The following is a 15,556-nucleotide window of genomic DNA, read 5'->3' on the forward strand; positions in this document are numbered from 1 at the left end:
TGATTTGATCTTCTTGGTGGGCTTGAGTTGCCAAGGATCCCGATGGATTAAGAGAGCCCCTCAGCAGGGATAAAGCCCCAGTCTTGACCTTTGCCGCTTGACTCACATGAGGAGTGTGAGTGCTCCAAGTAACAAATTCCTGCTTAGATTGATTACAGATAAGGAGGACATTAATCCTGTATCAGAACTGGAAACTCCAAGGTAGGGCAGCTTTCAGGGTTCAGAGATTCAGCGCTCAGCAGTGTTACCAAGGATCTTGTCCCTTTCAGTGTCCCTTTGCCATCATAGCTTTAACTTTATCCTAAGATTGTTCCCCTCTTTATCACAAAATGACTGCCGGCAACAACTGGAGTCACATGTTTCCTTATTCACATCCTGTGGAAAACAGAGAAAAGGCCTCTCCTTCATATGTAATTTAACTTCTGTGTGCCTCATCTTAGGTCATCTGTCTGCCTCATCTTAGGTCATCTGTCTGCCTCCCTCCCCCCTAAAGCTTGCTCTCAAGTAGGTGTCAGTTAAAGCATATGACTGTGTAGAGGTGATGCCCAAATTAAATTAGGTTTCTGTTTCTGGTTTTGGTTTGGGGTGGGTTTTTTTTGGTAACTGATAGAATCCATTTGAAACCTCAAGGTGATCCCATGGCCTTGCCTGGAAGTGGGGCAAAGCTGCCAGGAAGCAAATAAATTAGAAAGTGACTGTCCATACACCTGCCTACAGGTGCTCTCCTATGCCTCCTTCTGTGTGAACCAGTAAAGACATTCAAGGATGTCTGTTAGCTCATCAAAGCAAGACCATCTCTTCCCTGCGTGTAATTATCTGTATTCTTCTCCTGATTCTTAGCATCCTGATTTAGTTGTATATATTGGAAACTATGGATTTATAGAAGTAAAATTTGAAAAATAGTGTCTCAGAAAAGGGCTGATTGGCATTAAATGTTAGTAAGCATCGTTATTCCAGTAAAAAAAAGTCTGCCATCAACATAGAGAGAATTCTAGCTCTGGAGAGTCTTAGACCTACGTCCAAGTGGTTTGAGTGCTCATGTGGAGGGAATGGAGTCAGTCAAGAAGACTAGGAAGGAGGGCTGTGAAGGAAGAGGAGGAAGAGGAAAGCTAGGAGGGTGAGAGTCCTGAGAGCCAAGAGAGAAGAGTGCTCAGCTGGGACAGATGTTGCTGCAAGGTCAGTTTGGAAGAGGATTAGGCATGTCCTGGGATTTAGCAACACCGAGGTTATTGGTGCCTTTTAATCAGAGCACTTTTAGTGGAGTGGCTGGATGCAGAGATTAAAATGTGATGAGGAATGGGTGGATACTGAGGAGATGAGAATCACAGGTACAAGCAGCTCTTGAGAACAGTGGCAGTAAAAGGGAATCTTTTGAGATATCTTTCTTTCTTCTTCTCCTTTATTTTTAAGATGGAAGAGACAGGCAGGTTTAAATGAGAGGAAAAAGAAAAAGAGGGAATGATCATTAATACAAGGTTCCTGAGAAATCAAGAAGGGCTAGGGTCCAGATCATTTTTGCAGACCATTATGATAACAGATCCTAACAGAAAAAAAATGTAACAGAAGTATGGGGTGGGGGGGGATTTTAAAAAGTATATACAAGGTTAAGAGAAAAATTAAAACTTACAAATAAGTTAACAGAAAATTAAAACAAAAGGAAGAGTAAACATTTTAAACTAGACTAAATAACCGATAAAGATAAGTTATAAAGAGAAATAAGTTGTTAGATTTAAGTGAAAGTGTAGAAATAGTAAGAAAGTAAATTTATCCATGGAAGTGTGAAGGGATAAAAGCTAGATACTTTTTTTTTTAAACTTTGGATTTATTTATTTATTTATTTATTTATTTATGGCTGTGTTGGGTCTTCGTTTCTGTGCGAGGGCTTTCCCTAGTTGCGGCAAGTGGGGGCCACTCTTCATCGCGGTGCGTGGGCCTCTCATTATCGCGGCCTCTCTTGTCGCGAAGCACAGGCTCCAGACGCGCAGGCTCAGTAATTGTGACTCACGGGCCTAGTTGCTCCGCGGCATGTGGGATCTTCCCAGACCAGGGCTCGAACCCATGTCCCCTGCATTGGCAGGCAGATTCTCAACCACTGCGCCACCAGGGAAGCCCCAAAAGCTAGATACTTAAGTCCAGTAGCTGAATGTATTAAATTAAGAAGTTGGGTGAAAAACAAACTTGTGGTTACCAAAGGGGAAAGGGCAGGAGGAAGAAATTTGGGATTAACAGATACACACTACTATATATAAAATAAACAACAAGGGCCTACTGTATAGCACAGGGAACTATATTCAGTATCTTTTAATAACCTATAATGGAAAACAATCTGAAAAAGGATATATATATGTATATATATACATATACACACATACATACACGTACACACACACACGCATATATATATATATATATAACTGAATCACTTTGCTGTACACCTGAAACTAGTACAACATTGTAAATCAATTATACTTCAATTAAAAAAAAAAGTTGGGAACAAAAATAAAGAATTGTATTTTTTCCTTTGAATCATAAAACTAAAATTTAACAAACAGAAAATAAAGACAAGGTAGAAGTAAGAAATCTAAAGATTAAAGAGATTATAATTAATGTGAAAACAGAAAAGCAAATAATCAGAACGTACCGATAATGGAAACATCTAAATTTAGGGTAACTAGTTAGGCTCATTTTTATTTTTACTTCTTTTGTAGGAAACAACTGATAGAACATTACCCCTGTCAGAACATTACCACATGAAACAGAGAGGTCTTTGGCACAAGCTTTTTCTTTATATCAGGTCTTGCTTAATCTCCCTCTGTCATTCTTCTCTTGCTCCCGTCATCAGGTAAGTTAAGCGTCTTCTGTATGCCAGAGATACTGGCGGAGATGCTAGATCTCATGCTTTAGGAGAGACTCAGAAGAAACAGCCAGTTACTAATAAAGTGTGATAAATGCTAAAATAAATGGAATCTCAGGGTACCATGGAAACATGAATAAAGCACCCAACTCAGCCTTAGGAGACTGGGAAGACGTTCCAGAGAAGATATTTTAGCACAATCCTGAGGCTTAGGAGGTGGTCAGCAAAGGAGTGGTGGGATTGGCGTTTAAGGTGGAGGAAACAAGACACGCAGCCTCTGAGAGCAAGAGTCACATTGGGGTACCCGTGCTGCATGCCTAAGGAATCCAGCAACCATCCATCAAGTGCCCTAGCCCCACAAGGCTCTTGCAAGTTCTCAGGGCGCAGGAGGAAACATCACCCACACAACAATGTGGACATCACTACTTAGCAGATGGGGTGTTTGCATTTTTAAGAAATGGGGTGAAATTATTAAGTGAAATTAATCAAAGTGGAGAACTTCAGGCTGCTCTGGGGTAGGGAAGAGAGATTTTATTTATTTATTTACTTATCCACTCAGAGAGCCCTTTAAATATTCAAATATTTAGTATCAGCCTTTCAATATATCATCTTATTTGATTTTCACAAGAGTTGGAGAGAGGCTCTTAATCTTTGTTCTGTGTTCTTGTGCTAGTCTTGTACACCCGCCTCCTTTCTGCTTGAGCAGTTTTCAAGTGTTTTAGCCTCCAACTTCCACTAAACCTTAACCATTATGTTGCTCTTTTCCTTTCCTAAATTTCTAAGCACTCTCTGTGTTGGCACTTTAAACTACCTTGCTGATATTTAATTTCTGTGCCAGGCATGCCTCCTCAATACATTTAGTGGTTCTTTAACATTTAAGACCAAGATGTTTGGTTCTATTGTATTTTTCTTTGGTATTTAGTACGTTGCTGAGCATTTAAGCTAATATTCGTTGAGATGAGGATTCCATAATTGTTCCTGTCCAGAATTGTTTGGTTCTTGTCAAGGAATAAATAAAAGTCTCGTAACTATTTCTGGACTCAACAGGAAAGGCCTTACAGAAAAAAACTGAAGTTTTCCAGTAATGTAAAATTTTTTTCCAGATTTACTGAGGTATAATTGACAAATAAAATTGTAAAATACTTTAATATTTTATATCACCTATAATTTCACATTTTCATTATGACTTTTAATGAAAAAAAATTTACTAGTTCATAGATCTTTTATGCCATTCTACCATGTCTTCACTTAATAAATTGCTTCAAGTATGAGCAACTGGTATTAAATTTTACAGTAGTGCCACTTAATCACAATCAGTCATCAGTCCTCTTGGGAATTTGTTTTAGAGCTGTTGACATTATTTTCATTGTTCAAGTTATTTTTTAATTACAGAAAAGAATAGATAGATAAAATAAGCATACCGTGGTACTAAGTGATTATGAAAACCCCTTATTTTCTTTTTCTGAATAACTACTTCCTTGAACAAGAACTGGAGTTTCTTATTATTGCATATTATATTCTTACTGATATAAATGTTTTCAAAGACCTTTTGTGAATGATGATTTGGATAAATTTGGGGGAGCAGGAACATTCTTTTGCTCATACAGTCTGTTGTTGGCATTTGTTTTGATGATGCAGTTGTTCATAGAATCTGTTCTTAGTGGGCGGGGCAATCCTTAAGAGAATTTTAAAGTTTTCCTTCAGTGTGTTTGATTTTGCTCTGTTGTTGCTCCCCTCGGTGTGTCTTTTCAGTGTTAGACGTTGTGACAATTAGTAAACTGCTGTTCTTCTAAGTGGACAATGATACTGTCAGAGCATCAGGGAGAAAGAATGAAACGGAGTGGTAGCTATTAGGAGCAAGGGATATGGGGTGGAGGCATGCTGCTGGGCTGTGGTAGCTATTAGGAGCAAAAGGTATGGAGTGGAGGTGTGCTGCCGGGCTGTGGGTAGACTTCACACACATTTGTGTAGAACATCCCCATGGCACCAAGCTGGATCACTAGGACAAGATAGGATGGCACCCAGAAAACTAAGGGAAGGGAAGTTAATTTTTTCAGCACTCAAGGGTAGAAGAATTATTATAGACTTTTTCACATACATAACTCTGGTAAGGTAAGAATTGTATTTCAATCTGTTTTTTTTTTAATTGGGGTATAATTGATTTACAGTGTTGTGTTAGTTTCAGGTGTACAGCAAAGTGAATCTGTAATAGAAATACATGTATCCACTCTTTTTTAGATTCTTTTCCCATATAGGCCATTACAGCGTATTGAGTAGAGTTCCTTGTGCTGTACAGTAGGTCCTTATTAGTTATCTATCTTATATACAGTAGTGTGTATGTGTCAATCCCAAATTGGAAGATTGGGATTGACACATACAGTCTTTATAAATTAGTAGAAATGGAAGATCAGAAAATTGAACCTGTGACAGTGCTCGACTAATAAATCATTGATCTAGAATTTGGACCCCAGGTCTTGCTGCTTCCATAACTGTGTTGTTTTCTCTTTACTACACTGTGAATGAGTAAGAAATCATAGGGAGGACAGGATAAGTCACAGGAAAAATAGTGAATGTTTCACAGAAGACAAGCATACAGATCTCTTCAGATATTCTTGAAAATTTTCCCAAGACAGGTTATCATAACACATTGGCTAAACGCTTATATTTTTAAACAGCGTAATTATCTGTGAAACAGATATTACTGAAAGTAAACAGTCTGTTTCAGGATTTCGAAGTTTCATGATGCCTTGACTGTGTCTTTCAATAGTTGACTCCTAAAATCATTACATAAGCTTTTTTCTCTCTGTTTAATTTGAGAAAGGACTAAAGTTTCAGAATGCAGAAACTGTTTAAGGAAAAGGATGAGTCATAGTCGTCGACAATATCAATCATGGAGAATTGTGAAATCATTTATCTCCCACTTACTGTGTATTAGGAGACCTCTGGTAGCAAATATGCTCTCATTGCCATCCATCACCATAATAATAAGAGAATTTCTTTTGCTAAGCAGTGTGCTTCTGGGGTGTAGAAAGCAAACATTTCCCCACTGGTGTTGTCTTTTTATACACTTTATTATTGATTAATATTTATTTAATATTTTCATTATTTATTTGCTTCTAGTGTTACCCTTTTGTGCTGTGTTCCTCTCCCTCCCTCCCTCTCAGCCCTCAAAGTACTGGCGACCGGCTCCAGGAGGACTTGGGCCCATTGTCCTCTGGAACTGCCTACCTGCAGTCTTCAAAATAACATTTGTGACTTTTTTCCTCCTTCTGAACTGCCCTTCCCTTTTCATTTTAACCTGTTATAAATGCGAGGATGAGGAGTGGAAAGAGCAACCGGGACAGCTTTTTAAGATTTGCAAAGAGTGCCTGATCTATGATTACCATATTTGCAGGATCAGAAGTTGATGAGCTTCAAGTACAAATTTAAATGTACTTGAAAAAACTGTCCCTCCAAATGTAGGACAATGACCATGTAATTTATTGTCCCAAGGGATAGTTTTGGTGTCTTTATGTATCTTGTTAGACAAGTGGATATAGTAAGTTAATATATGTATCCTAATGTGAAATTGTAGGGTAATATTTACCAGTAAATATAAATTAGAGGAATAACATCTTAATTCTAGTTTCATGTTATTTTAGCTAATTTAAACTTTCAAATACAGGCCTGAACTTTTCTAATTTCCTTTGACACTTACTGAGAAATTTGTTCAAGCATGCTTGAATTTCAACAAGACTGCTGGGTAACTGAACCAAAGATTAGTTTGGCTTCCTCATTTACCCCAAGCAAAATCAGTCTCCTTGTGGTGATGGTGGGAGATGGGGATCAAGAGATGAGTAACTACAGAAGTCAGGGTAGCTCAGTCACTTGGGTTTCTGGGGGGTTCTCTGTGTTTGCGTTTTTTCCCTCCTCTTCACCAGCCCACATTGGATATTATCAGTCTTTTATATTTTTGTCAATCTATAAAGTTAAACAGAATTTTTCATGGTTTTAATTTGCATTACAGGTAACATTTTAATGAAGCATCTCTCTCCCTGTGCAGATGTAGATTCAGATTCATTGCATTGTCCTTTGTGGATGTATTTATAGCTCTGCTGGCAGTGAGCTGCTTGCAGTGCTTTAGAGCTGTATGGTATCCAGAGAATAGTTGAGCACTTTGATGAAAACTTGATTGATTTTATTTACTTGAAAAAATTAATGTCTGTTTTCTTTTTCTTTTCTCATCTATTTAGTTGCTGATCATCTGGGCTGTGATCCTCAAACACGGTTCTTTGTCCCTCCTAACATCAAACAGTGGATTGCCTTGCTGCAGAGGGGAAATTGCACCTTTAAAGAGAAAATATCACGGGCTGCTTTCCACAATGCAGTTGCTGTAGTCATATACAATAATAAATCCAAAGAGGAGCCAGTCACCATGACTCATCCAGGTAAACAAAAAAAGGAAACTGTAGATTTTGTTTTTCTTCTGAGAAATGATTGCTTTATAGGTAGGAATTCTACCTCTTGCTCAAACCATATCATTTCCAACATAATTCAATGATTATATTTATTTTTGGTATTGCCATTTCTTTGTTGAGATGCATGTCTTTTTTTCCTTTAGTTGAACTTTTTTCTTTTTCTTAAATAGTGACCATAAAAGCCTGTAAAACTTGCACTTATTAAGTAACTGGCTGTGACTGAATCCTTAGTCATTTTACATTTTACTTGATAACTTTGAAAAATAATATATTAGATTTAGAATCATTCATCCAAGTTATGTCATGGATTCTTAAGGATTACCTGTTTGAGAAGGATGCTTTTTATCTTATCAGGATAAATGTTGAAACTGACTTAGTAATTATTATAATTACAGTAGTAATAATATTTCTTCATTTCTTGTGGAAGCATTTAGGATATTTCTAATGTACCTGTTTTAATAACAGTAGTTGCAATTTATTGAGCACTGCTGTATATATGGCAGGCACTATATGGCTATGAGCTTTTTTGGGTTTTAATAGAATTTATTTTTTAGAGCAATTTTATGTTCCCAGCAAAACCTGGGCTTTTTTCAGACTGGCTTTTTTCATTTAGTAATATGCATTTAGGTTTCCTCCATGTCTTTTCATGACTTGATAGCTCATTTCTTTTGAGTGCTGAATAATATTCCATTGTCTGGATGTACCACAGTTTATCAAGTCACCTACTGAAGGACATCTTGGTTGCTACCAGGTTTTGGCAATTATGAATAAAGCCACTATAAACATCTGTGTGCAGGTTTTTGTGTGGTCATAAGTTTCCAGCTCCCCTGGATAAATACCAAGGAGCATGATTGCTGAGTTGTATGGTAAGAGGATGTTTAGTTTTGTAGGAAACAGTCAAACTGTCTTCCAGAGTGGCTGTACCATTTTGTATTCCCACCAGCAGTGAATGAGAGTTCCTGTTGCTCCACATCCTCACCAGCATTTAGTGTTATCAGTTTTTGTATCTTGGCCGTTGTAATAGGTTGTTTTAATTTATGTTTCTCTGATGACATATGATGTAGAGGAGCCCCTTTTTTATATATTTTCATAGCCAATCCTCACCATAACCATGTATGGTACAGGTACTTTCCCACTTACAGACCAGGAGACTGAAGCAGGCAAAGGCCAGCAGAAGAGAGGCTTAGACAAAGGTTTTTTGGTGTTCTTTCAGTTCACCAGTTCACTCATTTAAAGTTGAAACCTAGATAAACTTTCATTCCGCATTCATAAAAATTTTAAAGGTTAATGACTTATTTAAAGAATTAACTTTTTTTTTTTTTGGCTACGTTGGGTCTTCGTTGCTACGTGCGGACTTTCTCTAGTTGCAGCGAACAGGGGCTACTCTTCATTGCAGTGCGCGGGCTTCTCATTGTGGTGGCTTCTCGTTGTGGAGCACGGGCTCCAGGCGCGCGGGCTTCAGTAGCTGTGGTTCGCAGGCTCTAGAGCACAGGCTCAGTTGTAGCACACAGGCTTAGTTGCTCCACGGCATGTGGGATCTTCCTGGACCAGGGCTCGAACCCCTGTCCCCTGCATTGGCAGGCGAATTCTTAACCACTGTGCCACCCAAGAAGCCCAAGAATTAACATTTTAATCATGTAGTTAATATTCACATAATCGATTTTAGACAGTTATCTTGCAAAGATCTCACCCTAATTGAGGGTCATTGATACTTTTGTGTGTATCTTGATAGGATAATGCAGACGGATTTAAATTTTATTGCTCTGACTTGTTTTCTTCCCTTCAAATTAAGCGTTTTAGAACCAAAATTTTTTTTTGTAATTGCAAAAGTAACACATGCTCATTGTAGAAAAACTGAAACTAAAGAAAAGTTATAAAGAATAAAATAGAAAGAACGTGTGATTTTCACTATCCAGAGATCACTTTTCATTTCTTCAGGGAAACCAAAAGGAAATTAAGGGTCAGTCTGATTTTGCAGGACATCTTGTGTGGGAACACTGGATTCAAGACTGGTTTTTTAAACTTTTGGTTACCAGGGGGTAAGGTGGGGGGATAAATTGGAAGATTGGGATTGACATATACACACTACTATATATAAAATAGATAACTAATAAAGACTTACTGTATGGCACAGGGAACTCTACTTAATACTCTGTAATGGCCTATATGGGAAAAGAATCTAAAAAACAGTGGATATATGTATATGTATAACTGATTCACTTTGCTGTACACCTGAAACTAACACAACATTGTAAATCAACTATACCCCAATAAAATTTTTTTTTAAAAAAGACTGGTTTTTCTGCTTAGGTCTCAGAGCAGGTGACAGTTTGCTCTCCTCAGCTGCCTTAGAGGTAAGAAAAACTATTTGAAATTTTGGACCTTACTGATTTCTTCTTACTGAAAACATGAAAAATGAATAGGGAGAAATTCAGCTGAGCAGAATGTATTTTTCTTTCTCTGTGATGTTATTTTACATACACAGAACCACAGAGAAGTAGCAAGAATGAGAGTCTTTTAAGTATGAGAAGATCTGGGGATTATTAGAGAGGGTATTGAATTTTTTAAATGATTTTTGTTTTAAAAAGGAGGAAATTCTCTATAAATTAACATAGATTTCCCATCTGTGTTCCTTGAGATGTTAGTGTATCCACAGAGGACCCATGGAGAAAAAAGGTAAATGATAAAATAAGTTTTGGAAAATGCTTGAAAAGTATTCCACTTTTATCCTAATAAACATAATGAGGTCTCTGAGAAGTCTTAAAGACTTGTTTTAATTGATTAACCTATGGTTTCCTAAATTTATTTGACCATGTAACTTTTATCACATTTTAGTTTATAACAACACAAATAAGGAAATTTAGGGATAGAGTTTGAGGATATATTCTTAGGAAATGGAACTTTCGTAAGGCAAATGGAATGTAAGATCAATAGGAAATGGCTTTATGTTGTAATTAGATACACAGAAAATTAGAAAGAATAATGTGAGACAGTGACTGATAACAATACTTTGGAGAGAAATTTAGCACCATCTGATACATTAAAGAACTCACACATTGTGATCCAGTAATTTCACATCTAGATACATGCTCTGGAATACTCTTCAGACTTTGATGTGCGTGTGGATCCCCTGGCAATTTTGTTAAAATGCAGATTCTGATTCAGTAGGTCTGGAGTATAGCCTGAGATTCTGTATTTTTAATAAGTTTCTAGGTGAGGCTAATGCCACTGGCTCACAGATCTTGCTTTGAGAAATAGGTAAAGACAAGAAAACTAGGTTTTAGTCTCAGATTTTTCACTGACCTCCTCTGTGATGTAGGCCACGTTGCCTCCTGTGTGGGAAGACCTTTTTCGTCTCTAAATCTAATTCTCTGGAAGGCCATGAATCCCTATTATGTAGGACGACAACATAGAAAATCTTCATGCTCTGAGAACCCCTTGTTTTCCTGGCTCATTAATGTGTCACTGCTTCTCTCTCCCTCCATAGAGCCCCTTCTTTTCCTGTTTCTACATGAGGTTCAAGGACCCTTCCATCAGAGTCACTAGATTCCCCCAGTGACCTATATAGCTCCACATCTCAAGGGGTAGACCCAAAGATCCATGCTTTAGCCCTCCCTTGCTCTCATGTCAATTCTATCCACCCTTCATTTAAGAAAAGAAACCTTTGTGCTATGCATTGTGACATGAACTAATACAAAATGGTAGGAGTTGAAAAAAAGACCCCTGGGTCACACCCTCAGTGAGTTTACTATCCAAGGCCCCTGCAGTCTTCACGGTGTCTTTTTGTACCTCTTGACAGTACTGTCCTTTTGCTTTTATGTTGTCATCATTTGCATACTAGACTGGCAGTAGAGAGAAGACTGCGGGTTTCTTTAAGTTAAAGTTTGTGTCTTACCTTTCTGTTCTCTGCAGTGGGCAGCAGAATACCTTGAACAAAATAAGTATGTGCTACATTGAAATGATTTCATGAAGACATTTAGCTTTGTTAAGGTTTCTTTCCATTTAAGGATATATTTTATAACTAATTTTTAAATTCCACATTGTTAAGTATAGGTATTTCATTTTCTTGCCTTGTTGATGATGTTTCAGGAGCTTGTTCATGTTTGTTCTAATGAATGCCCTTCATCTGGTGACTGAAGGACATCTTTTCTGGCCCAGTGTCCATGACATCACTGACAGGAAAGACCGCTCAATTTGTGGTTTTATTTGTTACCTCTAGTTGGCAGAATAAGTTCTTTGTAGTGAACAGATATGTGGCAGTATAAAGGGGAAGTTATGGGCTCTTGGATAGTTTAAAATAATGCACATTTGTCTGAAAGTTAAGGATTTTTTTTCCTGGTTTTTAAAAATTGATAGAGACTTTACTGTTTAACAGTCATAAATTGTGTCAGATCGTTGTCAAATTGGAGATCTCTTTTATAGTTTTATTTGTATGTCTGTAAGAATCTGTGGACATTTTTTTCATTGTTAATAGGAAGATGGGGTAATTTAGATAAACATGTAACCAAATAATAATGTTGCTTTTCTATCTTTATGTCAATTAGCAGTATCAAATGCTGCTTAGTGTTTCTTTGGCTGGTTGAATAGAATTAGTTAAATAGCTCTTCACCTTTTTTCCATCATATTCTCTTTAAAAATATATATATAGCTCTATATTTATTATCTAGCAGTGAATAGAAAAAAACATACTTTGTAAAATATAGAATAAATCACTTTGTGAATAGTAAAAATTCACACTTTATGAAAACAAATAAAGATGAATCACAAACATATTGCAAAATATCTTTAAATATCCATAATTTGGGGCCACTTAGTGTCAATCTGTTATTTTATTCTAAAGCCCATCAAGAAAATGGGCTTTTAATAATATATATTATTAATATATAATAATACATCATAATATCAATATAATAGTCATACTATTGTTTTAACTGTTTAAAGTTTTTAGGTTCTAATTGAATATGGATTTAATTACCTCAGAAAAGGTTGAGCTTGCATTTTAAATGTACTGCTATAGCAGGATATAGAGTCAATTGTATCTTTTTGCCTGAGTTTGCATATCTCTCTTCTGTATCTTCCATATGATCCATCCACTTTTTCAAAAATTCATAATTATCAAGAAAAATCTGACACTGAAACATATAAGCAGTAGCTTTTAAAAAATAACAGCTTTTTAAAAAAATGCTGATGATTCTGTTTAAAAACTTTTCTTATAAGCTCTAAATTTGTCCTTTATTTCTCTGGAAGTGGAGAGCCCCTCCCTCTGCCAGATACTTAAGACAACTTATCTTCTAGGCTTCCTGTCTAACACGGACATTGCAGGCTCAGCATCCTGAGTAAATTGTTTGGACTCATCACTTGATTTGCCTTTTTTAAATTTATTTATTTATTTATTGGCTGAGTTTGATCTTTGTTGCTGCGTGGGCTTTCTCTAGTTGCGGCGAGTGGGGGCTATTCTTCATTGTGGTGCGCGGGCTTCTCATTGTGGTGGCTTCTCTTGTTGCGGAGCACGGGCTCTAGGCTCGCGGGCTTCAGTAGTTGTGGCTCACGGGCTTAGTTGCTCCGCGGCATGTGGGATCTTCCCGGACCAGGGCTCGAACCTGTGGTCCCCTGCATTGGCAGGTGGATTCTTAACCACTGCGCCACCAGGGAAGCCCCTTGATTTGCCTTTTTATCTTGCGTGTGCTTATCCTTTCCTCTCCAGCAACAGAAGAGGAAGAAGCTAAAATAATATAAAGGATCTGCTAGGGGTTTAGAATACTGGCTTAGAAATCAGTTTCATAGGTTACAGGACAAAAGACATTTTTTACTTGGTAGCTGTTCATATGATGATGACCTGGATTTACAGTTGCAAGCTCAATTAAGGCACAGCTGCTAAGGAAGATGATGCAGCCTGGCTGCATGTGTCAGAGGTCTGGTGAGGCTACCTTACCCCTTAATTGATGCCTTACAGTGCTCCTCAATTCAGGTTTTTCAGGGGGTGGGATGTGAAGCATATCGGGGCAGGATAATTCTTTGTTCTGCAGAACTGTCCCTTTGTAGTTACAGAATGTTTAGCCTCCCAGGCCCATGCCTACTAAATGCCAGAAGCACCCCTCCATGTTTGTAACAGTGTAAAATCCCCCAGAGTTTCTAGACAGACTCTCCCTAGGAGGGCTTTTCTACCTACTGTCAAATTCTAAGTCTACAGAGCCTTTAGAGGAGGAATGAAAAGAGATCCTTTGTTGGTGAGGGTAATGGGAACAGAAAAACTGATGAAGGGAAAAGTGATAGGCTTTTATATTTACTCACATATAAGCATTTCTGGTGTTCTTTTTTTCTTTCTACAGTTACAAGTTCCATCTGGTGTCATTTCCCTTTCAATACAGATAATTTTTTTAATCATTTCTTGCAGTGCAGATCTGCTGTGATGAATTCTCTCATCATTCATTTACCTGAAAGTGTCTTTTTTTGCCATCACTTTTCAAGGACATAGGTACAGAATTCTGGGTTTCAGCACTTTAAAAGTGTTGTTTGTTTTCTAGCCTCCTTTTTTTCTGATGAGTTGTTCCCTTTTATAGAAAGACTCTTTTTAAAAATAAACCTTTTAGAACAGATTTACATTTACAGAAAAATTGCAAAGATAGTACAAATAATTCCCATAGACCCTGCACCCAGTTTCTCTTATTATTAACATCTTACTTCAGTATGGTACATTTGTTATAATTAATGAACCAATATTGGTACATTATTATTAACTGAAGTCCATACTTTATTGAGATTTCTTTAGTTTTTATCTAATGTCCTTTTTTAGTTCCAGGATCCCATCCAGGATATCACATTACATTTGGTCATTATGTCTCCTTAGGCTCCTCTTGGTTATGACAGTTTTTTGAGGACTACTGTTCAGGTATTTTGTAGAATGTCCTTCAGTGGGATTTGTTTGTTTTTCTTATGATTAGACTGAGGATATGGGTTTGGGGAGGAAGACCACAGAGGTAATGTGTCATTCTCATCATATCATATCATGTACTACCAGTATGAGTGATCACTGTTGATATTGACCTTGACCACCTGGCTGTTTGTCAGGCTTCTCCACTATAAAGTTTCTCTTTTAGGACTTCTTTAGTGGTCCACTGGTTAAGAATCCGCCTTCCAGTGCAGGGGATGCAGGTTCGATCCCTGGTCGGGAATCTAAGATCCCACATGCCGTGGGGCAACTAAGCCCACATGCCGCAACTACTGAGCCCACACGCCACAACTAGAGAGCCTGTGTGCTGCAACTACAGAGCCCACGCGCTCTGGAGGCCGCATGCCACAACTAGAGAGAAGCCCGCGTGCCACAACGAAAAGATCCTGTGTGCCACAACGAAGACCTGATGCAGCCCAAAAAAATTATAATAATAAAATAAAATAACTAAATAAATAAAGTTTCTCTTTTCTCTCTTCCATGCAACACTCTTCAGGAGGTCATTGTGCACAGCCCACACTTAAGGAGTGGGGAGTTAGGCTTCCCCTCCTTAGGGTAAAGTATTACATATTTACTTGGAATTATTTCATCTGGATGATTCATCTCTTCTCTATTTATTAATTTATTCAGTCATTTATATGTATCAGTATGGACTCATGGATATTTATTTTATACTTTGTATTGTAATACAGTGTTACTTTGCTTATTTTTTTGCTCAAATTATTTCAGCTTTGGCCATTGAGAGTTCTTTCAGTTGACTCCTGTGTCCTTTGACATGTTGCCATTACCATGGGTGTTGGTTTTTTGTTTGTTTTGCTTTTTTGAGCACTGCCTTCTTCTCTGGTGCTGTAAGAAGCTCCAGGATCATCTTGTATATGTTTCCTGTCCCAGTCCTAAAATCAGCCATTTCTCCGAGGAACCCTAGTTTCCATTTATTGGCGAATGATATTAGAAACCAGGCTCTGGGTATTAGGTATACTTGTTACTACTAAGGTTCTGTTGCTTCTGGGCCTTCCCAGTTGACAGAGCAAGGAAATATATGTGTGTATACTAATACCTGTATATGCACATATCTATAAGTATTTCTACATATAACCATTTGTATCTATATTAAGCTAAGAATAAGTTCATACTTAGGTCTCCAACTCTAATCCATTACATTCTAATCCATTACATTACGTAGATCATTCTAGTTTTCTCTCTTTGCTTATCTGTAAACTCCCACTCCAAAAGCGAGAAACCTGGCTGACACCAACCACCATCCATTTTCTTAATTGTTCAGTTCACTGAGCTCTC

The 15,556-nt window shown here is 37.5% G+C and overlaps 1 protein-coding gene across 2 annotated transcripts in view; it reads left to right on the forward strand.

The window, feature by feature from the left end:
* Positions 1 to 15,556, forward strand: part of RNF130 (ring finger protein 130) — a 100,039-nt gene that overhangs the window by 21,951 nt on the left and 62,532 nt on the right. For both annotated transcript variants that reach the window (XM_068536519.1, XM_068536518.1), the window contains exon 2: positions 7,087 to 7,281. In XM_068536519.1, coding sequence (XP_068392620.1) covers positions 7,087 to 7,281 — 195 coding nt within the window. The remainder of the gene's footprint in view (positions 1 to 7,086; positions 7,282 to 15,556) is intronic.

Source organism: Eschrichtius robustus, chromosome 2 (genome assembly GCF_028021215.1).
Source record: "Eschrichtius robustus isolate mEscRob2 chromosome 2, mEscRob2.pri, whole genome shotgun sequence".
NCBI lineage: Eukaryota > Metazoa > Chordata > Mammalia > Artiodactyla > Eschrichtiidae > Eschrichtius > Eschrichtius robustus.